At 30.7% G+C, this 16,345-nt stretch overlaps 1 protein-coding gene across 38 annotated transcripts; it reads right to left on the bottom strand.

Annotated features, from left to right (window-relative positions):
- Positions 1 to 2,818: 2,818 nt before the first annotated feature.
- Positions 2,819 to 7,018, bottom strand: LOC107027231. Of its 38 annotated transcripts, none has more exons than XR_003579763.1 (6): positions 6,835 to 7,018; positions 6,339 to 6,442; positions 6,176 to 6,248; positions 4,888 to 4,939; positions 3,834 to 3,921; positions 2,819 to 3,126 (listed from the first exon to the last, which is right to left on the bottom strand). XR_003579763.1 is itself a non-coding variant. In XM_027918791.1 (6 exons), exons 1-5 carry the CDS (start codon positions 6,850 to 6,852, stop codon positions 3,893 to 3,895), a joined length of 276 nt encoding a protein of 91 aa, XP_027774592.1. In that variant the 5' UTR covers positions 6,853 to 7,018; the 3' UTR covers positions 2,819 to 3,126; positions 3,852 to 3,892. The 38 variants fall into 38 exon arrangements, 9 of the variants coding, with proteins under 9 accessions (XP_027774592.1, XP_027774591.1, XP_015083900.1 ...); XR_003579781.1 differs by having other exon boundaries at positions 3,852 to 3,921; positions 4,738 to 5,726; positions 6,197 to 6,248; XR_003579773.1 differs by lacking the exon at positions 6,339 to 6,442 and adding an exon at positions 5,649 to 5,726 and having other exon boundaries at positions 3,852 to 3,921; positions 4,738 to 4,956.
- Positions 7,019 to 16,345: the final 9,327 nt, after the last annotated feature.

The following is a 16,345-nucleotide window of genomic DNA, read 5'->3' as shown; positions in this document are numbered from 1 at the left end:
TATTGAGCTTGGCGTATGACAAATTTATAGCAAATATGTCAAGAACTTGACAATTATTTATTGCATTGGAATTTGGTCATAGATTATGAGGATATTAATTTTTATAATAAATGTTTATTAGACCATATTTTTTTTGAGGAATTAGCTTTAAATTTTGTTTGACCAATATTTAAATAATTATTTGAACAATTTGACAAGATTTTCTCTAATATTTATCTAGTAAAATTATATGCGTCTCACGGGAAATTTAATATCAGAGAATTTATAAAATAAACTTATGACCTATTTTTCATTCAAACTAAAACACTATATTAGCTTAAATACAAGATTACATAGTAAATAACATTAATAATATAGAGGAAATGATAATTATAATTTATAACATTTTATCATTTACCCTTCAATCAATCATATTTTATTTGATTTTATAATTTATCTGTGTGCCTCCAGAAAGTGTTACTATTTGATTTTTGGGGAATCAAATGTACATCAACCCGAGATATTAAATTTTCTAAATAAATAATCGTTGGTGAAGAGAAAAATAAATTTCAAAATGATGGAAAAAGTGAACAAATATTCTAATTCTAACGCATAGAAAGTTCAGGTCCACCTTTTGCTTTACATATATCATTTTAAAGTTCCCCTTTTAAATTTATCACAAGTAACTATTGAATTGGATAATCAAAGGAGAATGTATCATATTGGACAACAATTAAACTTATTATATATATATACTTGAAATGGAAAAATATTACACAAAACAATTCAGTTTGTTTGAGTGTTTTTTTAAAATTAACATAAAGTTCAATTTGAAACTACACTTCTATTCCAATTGCTTTAGTAAACTTGAGAATATGTTCATACTTTATATTGAATATGAGCAATTAATTTATTGTGTAGTACTGTATACTTAACTACGTCTTTGGAATTAAAAAGAGGCTCCAGTATATATATATCCTAGAGAGGCCATGGCCCGTGCCTCGCACGGGCCCAACACCGTCAAATTTATGACATGAAGCTCAAAATTACACTAGATAGCAGAATTTTATCATTATCAGTACTTACATCATACATATTATAAGAGGGAACCAAAAAAGTTAAAAGTTGAATTATGATTTTACCCTTATTATAAATTAAAATGTTATAAAAATATTTAACTATTTAATTTAAATATTAAGTTACATATCTTAATAAAAATGTTAATAACTTTTGCACTTCTTTAGAATAATTCTTAATTAAAATATCTAATTTAATTTATTTTCTTAAAATTATTTGCCCTTTAAGTAGATACATGTATATGGTTTATCTTCTAAATTAATTATGTTCTTACTTAATATTTGTCTTTAATTTTTGTAACACTTGACCTTTCAACTTTGTAAGTGAATCTTCATATTGCAAAGCTATATCTTTTCCTATAAATACAAATCTTTTAACATTATTTTTATTATAGAAAGATTTATATGTGATACAAGTTTTCTGTGTGGAAGACTAGAGAAGCTTTAATCAAGTGAAGAAAATTTCAAGGCAAGAGGATTTGTGTTACAAGGTATAATGTGATTGATTATAGGAATGAATGTTAAATTACTAAAATATCAAAGCTTGATGTCTTTTTTTTTTTTTTACTTATTTGTCGAGATCAGTACTATGGTAAGACCCCTCCATTTATGTAGTTGAATATCACTTCCATTAACTTGTCTTCCAAATATTTTAACTTTTTTTATGGTCAAAAGTTGAATGTTTATTACTATAACTTTGTTTCAATTTGCATTATCAATAAAAAATAGGCAAAAGATTGTCTTAGAATTTTTCTATTTTTCGTTGGTTGCCTTATGCTGAACTTGCTCTTATATATGATACTTTTTCTTTTTATTTATAATTTTATTTTAAGAATATATTTGATTGAAGGGTGTATTTTTTCTTTAGAAAATGAGATAAATACAATCATAAAAATAGTGTATAAGGCACGCAAAACAATAATGCCTACAAGATATTCTAATTTCAAATTATTAATAATTACATATTTTCATTTTAAATTTTAAATATTTGTAAAGAATCATTCTTACATGTGCTTGTGGATAAAATCTATAGTTTTTAGACAATTTTCATTAAAAATTATCATGAGATCCAAATCCCAAAGTCAAAAAAATGATAGACCAAAATGCTTACAAAAAAATGTAAAATATATTTTAACAAACTTTTAATTGTAAGAATACTAATATTGTCATTTTGGCTCTCCACTAAATTAAAATCTGATTTATTTAATTAAATATTAATATTTTATTTATATAATTACATAATTTCAATACCAATCATTGCACTTTAAACCTTAGTTATTTCCTCCTGATAAGTTTTTTATTTATAAATTTGAATTACTTAATTGCATTCTACTTAATGATAAGGAGAATTTCATATTTTACTAATTAATGTCAAATATTTTATCTTCTTGAAATGTATAACTATTAATTTAATTTCAACATTTTTATGAGACAAAAAGACATTTTAAGAAAGTTAATTATAAGATAGTGTGTCTCCATGTTTGTTTTTGCTACTTTATTTTGTTCTTTAAAACAAAATTTTCTATATCAAAATTATAATAAAGGGAGGACTAAATGCAAAAAAAAAAAAAAAATTCAAGTTAACTATACACTACAAACATTTTTTTAAAAGTTAAATTTTTTATCATTTTATTCATCGTTATAAAGTAAACGTACAATGCACGTGCCCATATACTAGTGGTATAAATAAGTGCACACGTAACAATAGAGGTATAACTATTGGGTTGTATGACTTAACCAAAAACTATCCTTGCAAATGAAAATTGATCCGCATGCAATTGAGCATTCTAAATTCATTCACATACAACATTACCAGAAAGCTGTTGTTAACATGTTAAAAATATCTTTTGTATACATAATTGTGCTTAATGTGATTTATCTCTACTACGTGTAAAATATACAAGCACGTTATCAAAAATACTATTAGGCATATGAAGTGTATGTATGTTCAAACATGTCCTCCTGATTCATTGATTCAATGAGCTAGAGTTACACTCCATGGCTTGGTAGCCATCCTTGGGTCTTCCATAAACCACATAGCAAGGATGTATTTTGAGGTTTCTTCAGAAAGCTAGTAAAAATTAATCAAACGAAGAAAATTGAACTTAAGAGGGCTGCCAAAATAAAATTAGAGAGTTATAAAATAAAAGATGCATTTAGACTATAACATAGACTATAATAGGAACAACTAAAATACCCTTGGACTACTATAATCTACTCTTGATACAAATCAGAATTCATAAACCAAAGTAACTATTGTTTTAGAAGTTGAATGAGGAATAAGCTCTTCAAAAGAAAAATTGAACAATAACTAATAAGTTAAGAGTCTCGGTGCATTGTTCAATCAAAAACTTCTTTTTTATCTCTATATTGATTTCCATTAACAACAATAGTTAAACCACTTCAGGAAATCTAAAACAAGAACTTCAGACCACAAATTGTTAACAGTAAATGAAACTATTTATCTATATTCTGACATTAATATTAGAACACTAATAAGGGAAATACATATAAGCACATAGTAGGCTAAAATGAAGTCAATCGGATGAACCATTAACTATGTATTTATATTTGAAGGTCAATATCAGAACATAATATGAAAAATACATATAAGCACATAATAAGCTAAAATGAAGTCAATCTGATGAACCATTCTTATACCAAAATTCCTTCTTCATTGGGACCTATTCTTCTTCTTTATTGACATAATTACTAAGACTCTTGTCATATTGAAATCAACATTAGCATAAAATTGCACAAGTACTGCGGAAATTATACCATAAATGAGATGTATACCCTTTAATATTGCATTTCTCATGGATTCTTTTCTAATGTCATTAACCTTTAGTCTCATTGTCCGCTCTTTCTATCACAAAAAAAATAACGAGTAGATGTTAACCACATGGTGAATTGTCCTTTCACCAAAAAAATATTGTTGTGAAAAAATCAATTAATGATTTTTTAGGATGATGACCAAAAATTGTCAAATTACTTAAAACATACAACCCTTTATAAGATTTCTTTAAAAAAAAAACTATCACAGAAATAGTGGATTCACTAAGATAACCTTTCTTAGAAATTTAGAGTTTTTGAACAGATGAATAGAAATTTATATATACTTAATCCATTGATCTAAAAATCTTCAACACCTGTTCATTACGCCCATAAAAGAAAGCAACAAACAATTCGGTGCAAGAAAAAATCAAACCACATAAAGGAAATAAAGAATTTCCACAGATTGTAGTTGGAGCTAATTAGGTACACAGTTATAACTGAACCTTGAGGAATAACATCTCTACTGACTACATTATATATATACTCCAACAGTTTTGATCTTATTATATTTGTACGTGTCAAGAATCCATTTTCTCTAGTCTACCTCGCTCCAACAGATTAACTAACTATAGAATTCTGGTTGCAATATAGCTTACTACAGATTGTTGTAGCTCCTACGCGTTCAATTGGACCCAATATGTTTAACACAAAGCTTAATATATATGCGAATAATCAGAAGAAGAAAAATCAACTGTGTTTTGAGCCCATAATTGCATAAACTCAGACCGAGAACATAAATGCTAATTTCATCAAAGTTAGATAATTGGTGATTTAGTATAAATAGGTGTAAGGCTTAAAAGCAAGTTGACAGTGTCGATTGAGATATCTTAAGCAACATAACAAATACCTGAATGTGTCAACATATAGGAACTGGTGCAACATCTGTAATGTAAGCTAACCTCAAACACCATATAGATTATATCCTCTCCTGTGGACTACATGTTTATGAGACTTTTTTTTATGATTAGAACATGTGTACTGCATCCAAACGACTAACCTAAATATTGAGCACTCCTCCTTCCCTTGTCTTCCTTCTCCGACTTCATTCGCTACTCGAAAATCAAAGCTTGAAGATGAGGAATTAATTAAAGTTGAGGATTGTCTGTACATCTAAAAATAAATCTGAAACAAACTTATTTGTACAACTATCAGTTACTCGTGTATGTCTTTCTTCTTCATCCCTACTGAAAAATATACTGTAGGAAACTTATTCATTTCACACTCAAAAAATACCAGCTAGTTCCTCACAACATAAAAATTCTGCATTAATGCTAAATATACTGCTTTTAGATCGATTTTCAGCCTAGAAAATGCTTGAGAACTAAATAAAACCCCTCTTAAATGCAATAGTTTGTCTCTTTCTGCCTCACAAAAAAGTAATGTATCATATGCATATAGGAAGCATAAGTACCATTTCTTCCTCTCCATTCTTGCTAATGCATGGGCCCTTAAACTATCCCAAACTCTTTACTATTTTGAATGTTAAGTTTGGATTTCCGTCACGAAGACGAAGAGAAAAAGGATAAATGATCACCCAGCTAGACTTGACGAAACCTTAAGGATCACCATCTATCAATATGGAAAATCTGAGTAAAGAAATGCAGAATCTGACCCACTCTTTTCCAGTTATAATCATTTTCACCAGCACAAACAAAAATAAAATTCATAGACGCAAAGTAAAAGATAATGATAATGTAAAACCTTATCTCATTAAGAGATCAAAATATTTTCTGTTGGAAGTTGAAATTCCTTACTAACCTGACGAAGTGCTTTAACTCAACTTCTATATGTGTAGAGCACATAACCCATTTCCTTTCCCTCTTGTGTAAGTGTGTTCTGTGAACAATTTCAGCAGCAAAATGCTGATACAATTTCTTAACACATACCAGCTGGTTAATATCTTAAGTGTTTTCAGATAAATAAAACCTAAATGCAACCACATTACTGTACTCTGCCAAATTCATTTTGAAACGTTTAAAGTAGTAAAACGAACACTTTTGAAGTAGTTAAGGTAATACTTGAGGTAGTTTGATTTCATGGGTGGGCTATACTTCCAAAAAGGAAGACCTACAAAGAAGATTCACAAGGACTCGCTTGAAAATTCATAAATAATAATAAGAGTATCAATGCAATATTAAATGCAATCTTATTTATCAAAAATATATAGTGAAGGCAAATGCATTTATGCTTGCAAACAGAAGGGAAGATCAAGCAACTGAATTACTAATTACTGATTACTGAATTACAACCGAAAACCTAAAATAAATGTAAAAGCGATATGTTACCGATTGGACTAATAGTTGCACCTCTTTTAACTGAAACCCAAAACCCCGAGCCTTGTACCTCTGGTTGATCATCCTGAAATTATAATGACAAAGGAAGAAATTCATCAATTAGGAAAACATGCTCACTGAAAACAATTGAATTTTCAAAACAGTGTTAATAGACATTGTTATCTCTAGAGCAAATATGGATAGTGCAGTTGTGGCTTGAACCGCCATTTGATGTGTGAGAGATTGAATGTGTTTTACATGAGGAACTGGTGCAACAATCTGCAATGTAAGCTACTCAGGTTTATTAGAAAATTAAAAATTAAAGCCTCTCTCTTCAACTTAACATAAATGGGCCTTCAGCATCTCAAATAATAGGTACAACTTAACTTTGATTGAATAATAAATAGAAATAAACTCCAAAAATCAAATTTGAATATATAGACTCAGTTTTGAAATTTAGCAGCATCCTGATCAAAGTAAAGATCGAAACTCATGAATTCAATTCGAGGTATCTCAAACTCCATTAGACACATGCAAGTAAAAACTTAGATCAAAATCAGAAAATTAACAAAAATTTTGAGTCGAATTTCTAACAAAAACTTTAGATCTTGAAAGAGAGTGAGTTGGGAGAGATTGAGAGCTATAAATCTAAGTTGAGAACTTTAAATTACCTTAAAGCTTTGGAGCATCCAATAGTTGTTGGGTTTATTTATTTGAAATTTTCTACATAATTTTATTTGAGAGAGATGTGAGAATTCGGAAAGGAAGAGAGGAAGAATGAGAAAGATGAAGAAAGAAGAATGTTGACTCCAATATAACACGTGTTTGCCATTTACTTTGGAACCTCTGCAATTGCAGGTAAAGTATACACAATATACTATCTAGTATATTATAATAATTCCATTATATTATATACATTATTTCTAATATATACACAATATACTACTTAATATATAATATTTTCATGAATTTGTTTAAGTAAATAATTGTTAACATTTCTTTTCAAGTATCGACTTATTATAATGACTACAATTTAATTTGTTAATATTAAGTAATTAAAATTATTTAATTGAAGGCATAGTAATTTTATGAAGGAAATAAAGAAATTAAGAAACGCACAGACTCAATGAGCTTTTGACTTTACAACATATAAAGTTACAAAATTACAACTCTTTGTCTCAAATAAATTGTAAAATGTAAAATTTTGTTATAAAATAAAGTATTAAAATTTAATAACAAAGAAAAAGAGAGAAAGAGTAGTAATATTTTCTTCCAATCTTTCAATATTTCGGTGCATTTGTATCTACATATAAGATGACTATATATAGAAAGCAAGTATATCCCTAATCTTTCAAAGTCATGAAAGAGATCTTTAAATTCCTAATTAAATCTCCTAAAGTCATACTTAAAATCTTTTAAAGTCATGAAGTGTGATTTGATACGTGACATCCACACCACATTATTTACAACACTCCCCCTTGGATGTCCATGTAGAAAATAAAATCTAGAAGATGAAAGAGTGTATGCATAGTTATTCTTAATACGCATTGTTTGCTGCCTCGTTAAAAATCTTATCAAGAAAAAACACAGTGGGATAAAAATCTTACTTAAGGGAAAAAAAGTGTAGCGCGTATTTACTCCCCCTGATGAAAACATCATTTAATATCTCGAAGACGACACATTTTAATTTTGTATCTCAATTTCTCAAAGGTTGAAGTCGGCATTGCCTTAGTAAACATATCTGCTAAATTATCACTTGAGCGAACTTGTTGAACATCTATATCACCATTCTTTTGAAGATCATGAGTGAAAAAGAATTTTAGTGAAATGTTTTTTGTTCTATCTCCTTTAATTTATACCCCTTTCAGTTGAGCTATACATGCACCATTATCTTCATACAATATTGTTGGAACATCTCTTTCTAAAAAAAGACCACATGTTTCTTGAATTTGTTGAGTTACTGACTCAACCAAACACATTCTCGACTCGCTTCATGGATAGCTATTAACTCTGCATGATTAAACGAAGTATCAACCATAGTTTGTTTTGTTGAACGCCATGGTATAGTTGTACCACCGCGTGTGAATAAATAGCATGTCTGGGATCGACCTTTATGGTGATCAGACAAATATCCTGCATCTGCATAACCAATCAATTGTGACTTGGATTTATTTGAGTAAAACAATCACATATCAATAGTCCCTTGGAGGCATCTGAATATATGCTTAATCCCATTCCAGTGTCTTCGTGTTGGAGAAGAACTAAACCTGGATAACAAACTTACCGAGAAAGCTATATCAGGTCTAGAATTATTAGCAAGATACATTAATGCACCAATTGCACTAAGATATGGTATTTTAGCACCAACAAGTTCATCTTCATTTTCATGAGGTCGAAATCAATCTTTATTAATATCAACAGATCTCACAACCATCGAACTACTCAATGGATGTGCTTTATCCATGTAAAATCTCTTTAATGTATTATGTTGATGGATGAATGAATATCCCATTTGAAAAATGTTCAATTTGTAGTCCAAGAAAAAATTTTGTCTTTCCGAGATCTTTCATTTCAAATTCATTTTTCAGACATTTTAATGCCTTTGAAAGCTTCTCAGGAGTTCCAATGATATTCAAATAATCAAAATATACAACTATTATGACAAATTCAGATCCAGACCTTTTCATGAAGACACAAGGAAAAATTGGATCATTTTTAAATCCTTCTTTCAACAAATATTTGCTAAGGCGATTATACCACATTCGCCCTGACTGCTTCAATCCGTATAAGGAATTCTGAAGTTTTATTGAACAAGTTTCTCGAGAACCATTGTGTGCTTCAGGAACTTTCAATCATTCAAGAATTCTCATAAAAATTTCATGGTCCACTGAGCCATATAAGTAGGCAGTGACCACGTCCATTAGGTGCATTTCAATATTTTCATGAACTGCCAAGTTCATTAAATACCGGAAGGTAATTGTATCCACCACAGGAGAATATGTTTCTCCATAGTCAGTGCCAGGCCTTTGCGAAAATCCCTGAGCCACAAGTCGTGCTTTATATCTTACTACTTCACCTTTTTCGTTCCATTTTCGCACAAAAACCCATTTGTACCCCACTGGCTTGACACCCTCAGGTGTTTGGATTATTGATCCAAAAACTTCACGTTTTTCAAGTGAAGTTAACTCTTCTTGAATTTAGTCCTTCCATTTTGGCCAATCATTTCTCTGTCTACATTCATCGACAGATTTTGGTTATGATCCTCATCTTGTTGCATTATTTCAGTAGCAACATTATAAGCAAAAATGTTATCAACCTCAACATCATTTCGGTTCCACCTATTTCTAGTTGAGACATAACTTATTGAGATCTCTTCATTTTCTTTGTTTTCATATATCTCAATATTTTCTGTTGTCTCATCATTTGCTATGTCTTGAGGTTCCCCTTGAGCACTTGCTTTCATATTATGATCATTTTCTCCATTTTTCGAGGATATTTATCCTTAGAACTAATTGGTCTACCACGTTTCAGACGTGGTCTAGCCTCATTTGCATTAATGGTTTGTTCTGTCGGAATATCAACTCGAACTGGAGCATTTGCAGCTGGAACATGAGATTTAGTAACCCTTGAAAGGTTAGTAAATGCATCTGCCAGTTGATTTGCAATATTTTGCAAATAAATCATCTTTTGAACCTCTTGTTCACATTTATTTGTTCGAGGATCTAAATGAGATAGTGATACTGCATTCTAATCTATCTCATTTTCCAATTTCTTATGTTCCTCCCCTAATGTTGGGTATTCAGACTCATCAAAATGACAATCAGCAAATCTTGTTGTAAATAAGTCTCCAGTCATGGGTTCCAAATATTTTATAACGGAAGGAGATTCATACCCAACAAATATTCCCAATCTTCTTTAGGGACCCATATTTGTGCATATGGTGGTGCAATTGGAACATATACCGCACATCCAAAAAATCTAAGGTGGGATATATTTTGCTCCTTTCCAAAAGCCAACTGTAATGGGGAGAATTTATGTAAACTTGTTGGTCTTATGCGCACAAGTGTTGCTGCATGCAAAATAGCATGCCCCGATACCAAAAGAGGAAGTTTTGTCCTCATTAGTAATGATCTAGCTATCAACTGAAGACATTTAATCAATGATTTTGCTAGACCATTTTGGATATGAACATGAGCAACCGGATGTTCAACTGTTATTCCAATATACATACAATAATCATTAAAGGATTGAGATGTAAATTCACCAGCATTATCAAGACGAATTGTCTTTATTGTCTAATCTAGAAACTGTTCTCTTAACCTTATAATTTGAGCCAACAATCTCGCAAAAGCCATGTTGCGAGTTGATAATAAGCACACATGCGACCATCTTGTAGATGCATCTATCAAGACCATATAATATTTAAATGGTCCACATGAAGGGTGAATTGGTCAACATATATCACTATGTATACGTTCTAGAAATGTAGGGGATTCAATACCTACCTTAGTTGCTGATGGTTTAATAATCAATTTCTCATGGGAACAAGCAACACAAGAGAATTCCTTAAATTGAAGAATTTTCTGATTCTTCAAAGTATGTCCATGTGAATTCTCAATAATTTTGCACATCATATTATAACGAGGATGTTCCAACCGGTCATGCCAAATGATGAAATCATTATGATTAATAAACCTTTTATTTACCATGACATGTGATTCAACCACATCAATACTTGTGTGGTACAGCCCAGAAGAAAGTGCAGATATTTTTTCATGCACAATTCTTTTTCCCTCATTAATTGTAGTAATATAGAGGTATTCAACATTCCTTCATTTGCAATCTTAATATGATAGCCATTTTGGCGAATGACCTTGAAACTTAACAAGTTTCTTTGAGACTTACTACAATACAAAACATCATTCATGGCCATTATTGTTCCTCCAGGTAGTAATAATGATGCTCTCCCAGAGCCCTCAATTTTTTTTGTACTATCGCATATTGTATTAACATTGGCCCCTTTCATAATTAAATAAGAAAAATATTTCTTTTCTCTTAATATAGTGTGAGTTGTAGCACTATCCAGGAGGCACATATCTCCATTACTCATCTTGGATCCAATTGAAGACTGAAAATTTTTATTTATTTTCATAAAATAGAAGTACATAATAAGAGGTAATATAACTAACAACATTGCAAGAAAAATTAGGTCTTTATATTATTTTACTTTTAAAATAAAAGTGAAATAAAAAAATGATAATGAAAAGCACACAAAAACAACAACATATTATATATTATAAAATAACATCAAACTTCAGTTACGATCTTCAAAGAAATTTTCAACCTCCAAATGAGTTATAACATTGAGGTTATTAAAATCGTCATTCTTTAAAGCCAAATTTGCTTCAATATTATGATTGTATATTTGCGAAGGTTTTTCTTCAACATTATTTTCAAATGTCAAGTGTGATTCCACCCGAGCATTAGAAGATGTACATCCTCTATTTGCCTTTCGTTTAAAGGAATTTTGATAAATCCTGACAAAATGCTCAGGCATCCGACATTCATTCTTCTAATGGCCTTTCATGCCACAACGATGATAGTTGCCTCTTGAAGTATTACTTTGAGAACTCATATTGTTCTCCTTTTTATAATGACCACTACCACGATGATTATTATATCATTTTCTGTCATTGCCACGTCCACACAGATTATTACGGCCTGAATTTTATTTTGTCTTCTTTCATACTGGCCATGTGCTTCTACCACATTTGATTCCGGTAAAGGAGCAGTTCCAGTTGGATGGGCTTTATGATTTTTCAACAAAAGGGTATTATGTTGCTCAGCCACAAGAAGGCATAAGATTAAATCAGAATATTTTTTAAATTTCCTTTCACGGTATTGTTGTTGTAACACCAGATTTGAGGCATGAAAAGTAGTAAGCGTCTTTTCCAACATATCCTCATCTATTATATATTCCCCACAAAATTTTAATTGGGAAGTTATTTTATAAACAGCGGAATTATATTCCCATACAATTTTAAAGTCCTGTAATTGTAAGTGTATTGAATCATAATGAGCCCTTGGCAATACCGTTGCCTTAAGGTGGTCATACCTTTCCTTTAAACCAATCCACAATTCAAGTGGATCTTTCACTGTCAAATATTCAGTCTTTAATCCTTCATCCAAATGATGACGAAGAAAAATCATAGCCTTCGCTTTGTCCTGACTCGATGCTGCATTTTGCTTAGTAATGGTGGTACTAAGACCTTTAGGGTCTAGGTGAATTTCGGCATCGAGTACCCATGATAAATAATTATTGTCAGAAATATCAAGTGCCATGAACTCAAATTTTGACAAATTTGACATGATGAAAAACTGTCATAGAAATAGTCAAATTAGATCAAAATAATAAACTTTTATCAATTGAAAATTAAGAATATCATATGTAGTATTCTTTTAACAAGAAATTTTATTTTCATTAATTAATAATATTTACTGTCATCTTATATTATTTAGAGAACATATAAACTGAAAATATTCTAATGTATACTTGTGCTGAGAATATGAAAATAAAAATAGTTATATCACCGAAACATACCTTATAAGAGACTTCGTGCTGATAACGTGTTATAAAATAAAGTATTAAAATTTAATAACACAAAAATAAAGAGAAAGAGTAGTAATATTTTTCTTCCAATCTTTCAATATTTTGGTGCATTTGTATCTACATATAAGATGACTTTATATAGAAAGCAAGTATATCCCTAATCTTTCAAAGTCATGAAAGAGATCTTTAAAGTCCTAATTAAATCTCCTAAAGTCATACTTAATATCTTTTAAAGTCATGAAGTGTTATTTGATACGTGACATCTACACCACATTATTTACAACAAATTCTACATATTTTGAATCATTTTTTCCAATTCGCCTGCATTAACATTAACATGAATTCTTAAACAACATAATAAAAACATTCACATGAATTGACTTATAATTTTCAAAATCAATTAATCCGTAATTTAGATTTGCTTCTGCCGAAGGATCCCCAATTAACATTATTACTTCAACTTCTTCTTCTTCTCCTATATTTTGTGTATTTCCTTCGCTTCTTCCTCTGATCTAATCCATTCTCTGAGGCAAACTAAAAAATTCATGAATTTGAACATCTAAAGAACTGTATATATGTAACACGAACGCATTTCGACATATATAGTAGCAAATTTCATACACGGATTTAACAAAGCACCAACCAAATAAATAGGAGGAATAGGGAAAAAATATTTTAAAGGTTTTTCAATCATTTCAGTAATAGCTGTTGTATAATCTTCTTTAAGTCTATATTCACTAAGCAATATAGCAAGGTTGGATACATAAATTAAATACTACAAATGGTAGGATAGTAAGTACTGAAAATACAACGGTAGCGACATATTTTTTCTTAAAAACCAACAACTTCATTAATTTTAACCCAACCAGGTTTTTTTTGAACATGACTTCAGAAAATCTATATGCATATTGGTTAAAAGATGTAGTTATGTGCACTCCTTAAATGTAGCAAGTTTTTTAAAAAATCATATGTAGAATTCCACCTAGTCTCTATTTCTTTGGGAATTAGTCTTGCTCTAAGATTATTTTCCTCAAATATTCTTTTAAATTCTTTAAGTCTAGCCTTTGTATTATTCCCTTGAATAAAATAAATTGTGTCACACCCCGAGCCTACACCCTGGGCGTGGTCGGTGCTTGATGATCATTGTTGGCCTCGAGCGGACCCTTGGTATGACTTACTTTACTCAGCGGAAGACAATAATCATTAAACTTAACTGAACTAAAATCATGTAATAACTGAGAATGTTTTTAAAATTGAAACATTCAAACTTGGACGAATCTGGCAACCCAAGTCCTAACAATAAGAGATAATACTGAAAAGACTCAAAGGACTAACATTTGATTGTCCATCTATTAAGCCTCTAAAATTAATATGGATGTTGGTACAAATCCCACAACATCCTAATGAACTAAACTAAAAATCAAGTAAAAGTGTCCTACGGAATGCAAGGAGGCTCACCAACTGACTCTACAGTGCTCAACTGGATCAACGGTGCAGTAGATGCTGATCCTTGTTACCTGTTTCTGCATTATAACATGATGCAAGACAATTGGCATCAGTATATTGAATGTACGAGTATGTAAGTTGAAATGTTAAACAGTACAAACATAGGCTTGAAAGAGATTCTGAAAGAGACACTTACCTTAGCTCTGCTCAACTCATAAATACTTGCTAACTCATTTCATTATAAAGCAGTTTAAAACAAGTGTGATATAATAGAAAAGTTTTTTAAAACATGATGTCAACTCTATGTACATGCAAGGATACCACATAACTCTGAAATGTATAGAAAAATATAAGAAACTGATGTATATAAATATACAACAAATATTATAGGAGTTTCTCTAACCGACAATCATCACATAAGAGATATAGTGATGATACAACTATCTACATCACACTACCAGCGCATTCTATACCCGACAAAATGTATAGGACCTGAACTGCCTGGATCCACTAGTTGTGAAAAGGGTTCATCTAAAAAGTATGACCCTTTTCTACCCACGGTGGCTACATGGCTTTATAGGACGTGAGTTATCTGAACTCATGATCTTCTCCAATTCGATATTCAAATGTTTTAAAACATACTTCTTCTGTAATTTGAGATTAGTGCTCAAAAACTTAGGTGAAAGGCTATCTTGGAAATCTCAGTTTTCATGCTTGCTTCTTTTTAGGAAGCTATTACTTTTTTCTAAAAAGTAGCTCATGATATTTTTGGAAATCTCAGTTTCCGTTCTTGTTTGAATGTGAAAACATTTCTTTTAAACCTCTTTGGGAATACATAGTCCCCATATCCTTCTTTTAGGAAAGAACATCAACTTTATTCTTTACTGAACTCAAATCTTAAGTCTTAAAACAAAGTTAAACCGTTTGTAAAAGACTTATGAAAACTTGAACTGAACTTCTCTTACTTGAATCTTAACTCTTACTTGAATTGACACTTCATTGATCCTTGAATTGAATTATGGATCAATGATTATTATCTGTATTTGGAAAGACCTCAAGATGTTTAGGAATGATTCTGAATAGCTAAACTTGAGAAAAGTTAAGACATTACAGTCATGGAACAAGTTCGTGACGCGAAGATGCTCCTGATTAATTATCCATGAAATTAAATTTTGAGATAGAATAGTCTGTGTCTTTTCCACGACGCGGAGCTTCACAGGGGATACAAGTCTGCGACACGGACTTGTTTGACGAAACTTGCCCACCTTTTACTTCTTTGTTTTCCATCCCCAATTCGCCTAAACTCGTATATTTTCCTCAAATTCGTTTTAGATTCCGATACCCAGTATTTGTACCCACAAACCTTACTCAAAGAAACTCTAAAACGTAACTTATTAACTCCACAATTCAAACCAATTCAAGAATAACATTCAATTTCAAGAATTCATGTCAAGGATGTCAACTTTAAAACTCTTTAGGGTCAAATTGCTCTGAAGTAAAAATGTTTGGCGCGTGGGTGGATGAAACCAACTCTATGAAAGACTCACATACCTAGTGGGATCAAATCCTTCATGAAATTTGTAGTCAAATCCTTTCGAAATAATGAATCTTGTTTTTCCTCTTCTATTTTCTCTTGCGTTCTTTCTCCAAAAACCCTAACTCTATTTTTCAAAAGCGAAAACTGAACTATAATCAAATATTATTCCAACAACCCTTAAAAATATTATCAAAAATAAATTAATTAAGTTGGGTACGAAAAATACCAAAGTACCCTTTAAAATTCCGGATTGGACTTTCCTTATTCCAACAACCCGACTTTCAAAAGGCATAACTCACTTATCCGAATTCAGAATAACACAAACTCAACGACGTTGAAATATTGTTTCAAGGGCTTTCCAACCATATCTAGAAGCATACCTAAATCATCTTGAGCTAGAAGTTATTGTTGTTTGAAGTTGACCAAAAACTCACTTTTCCTAACTTAACTAATTTCTTTATTTTCAATTCTTTCCAAAAATGACTATTTCCTAATTTAAGCTTCTTGCTATTCATTTAAATTTGCGAGATGTTACAATGTAACCCCTTTGGGATCATTCGTACTCGAATGAGGTTATTCTCATTAGGCT

The sequence above is a fragment of the Solanum pennellii genome, chromosome 8 (assembly GCF_001406875.1).
Source record: "Solanum pennellii chromosome 8, SPENNV200".
In the NCBI taxonomy this organism is placed as follows: domain Eukaryota; kingdom Viridiplantae; phylum Streptophyta; class Magnoliopsida; order Solanales; family Solanaceae; genus Solanum; species Solanum pennellii.
The sequence above is the reverse complement of the archived record's forward strand: the minus strand, read 5'-3'. Positions and strand labels throughout refer to the sequence as shown.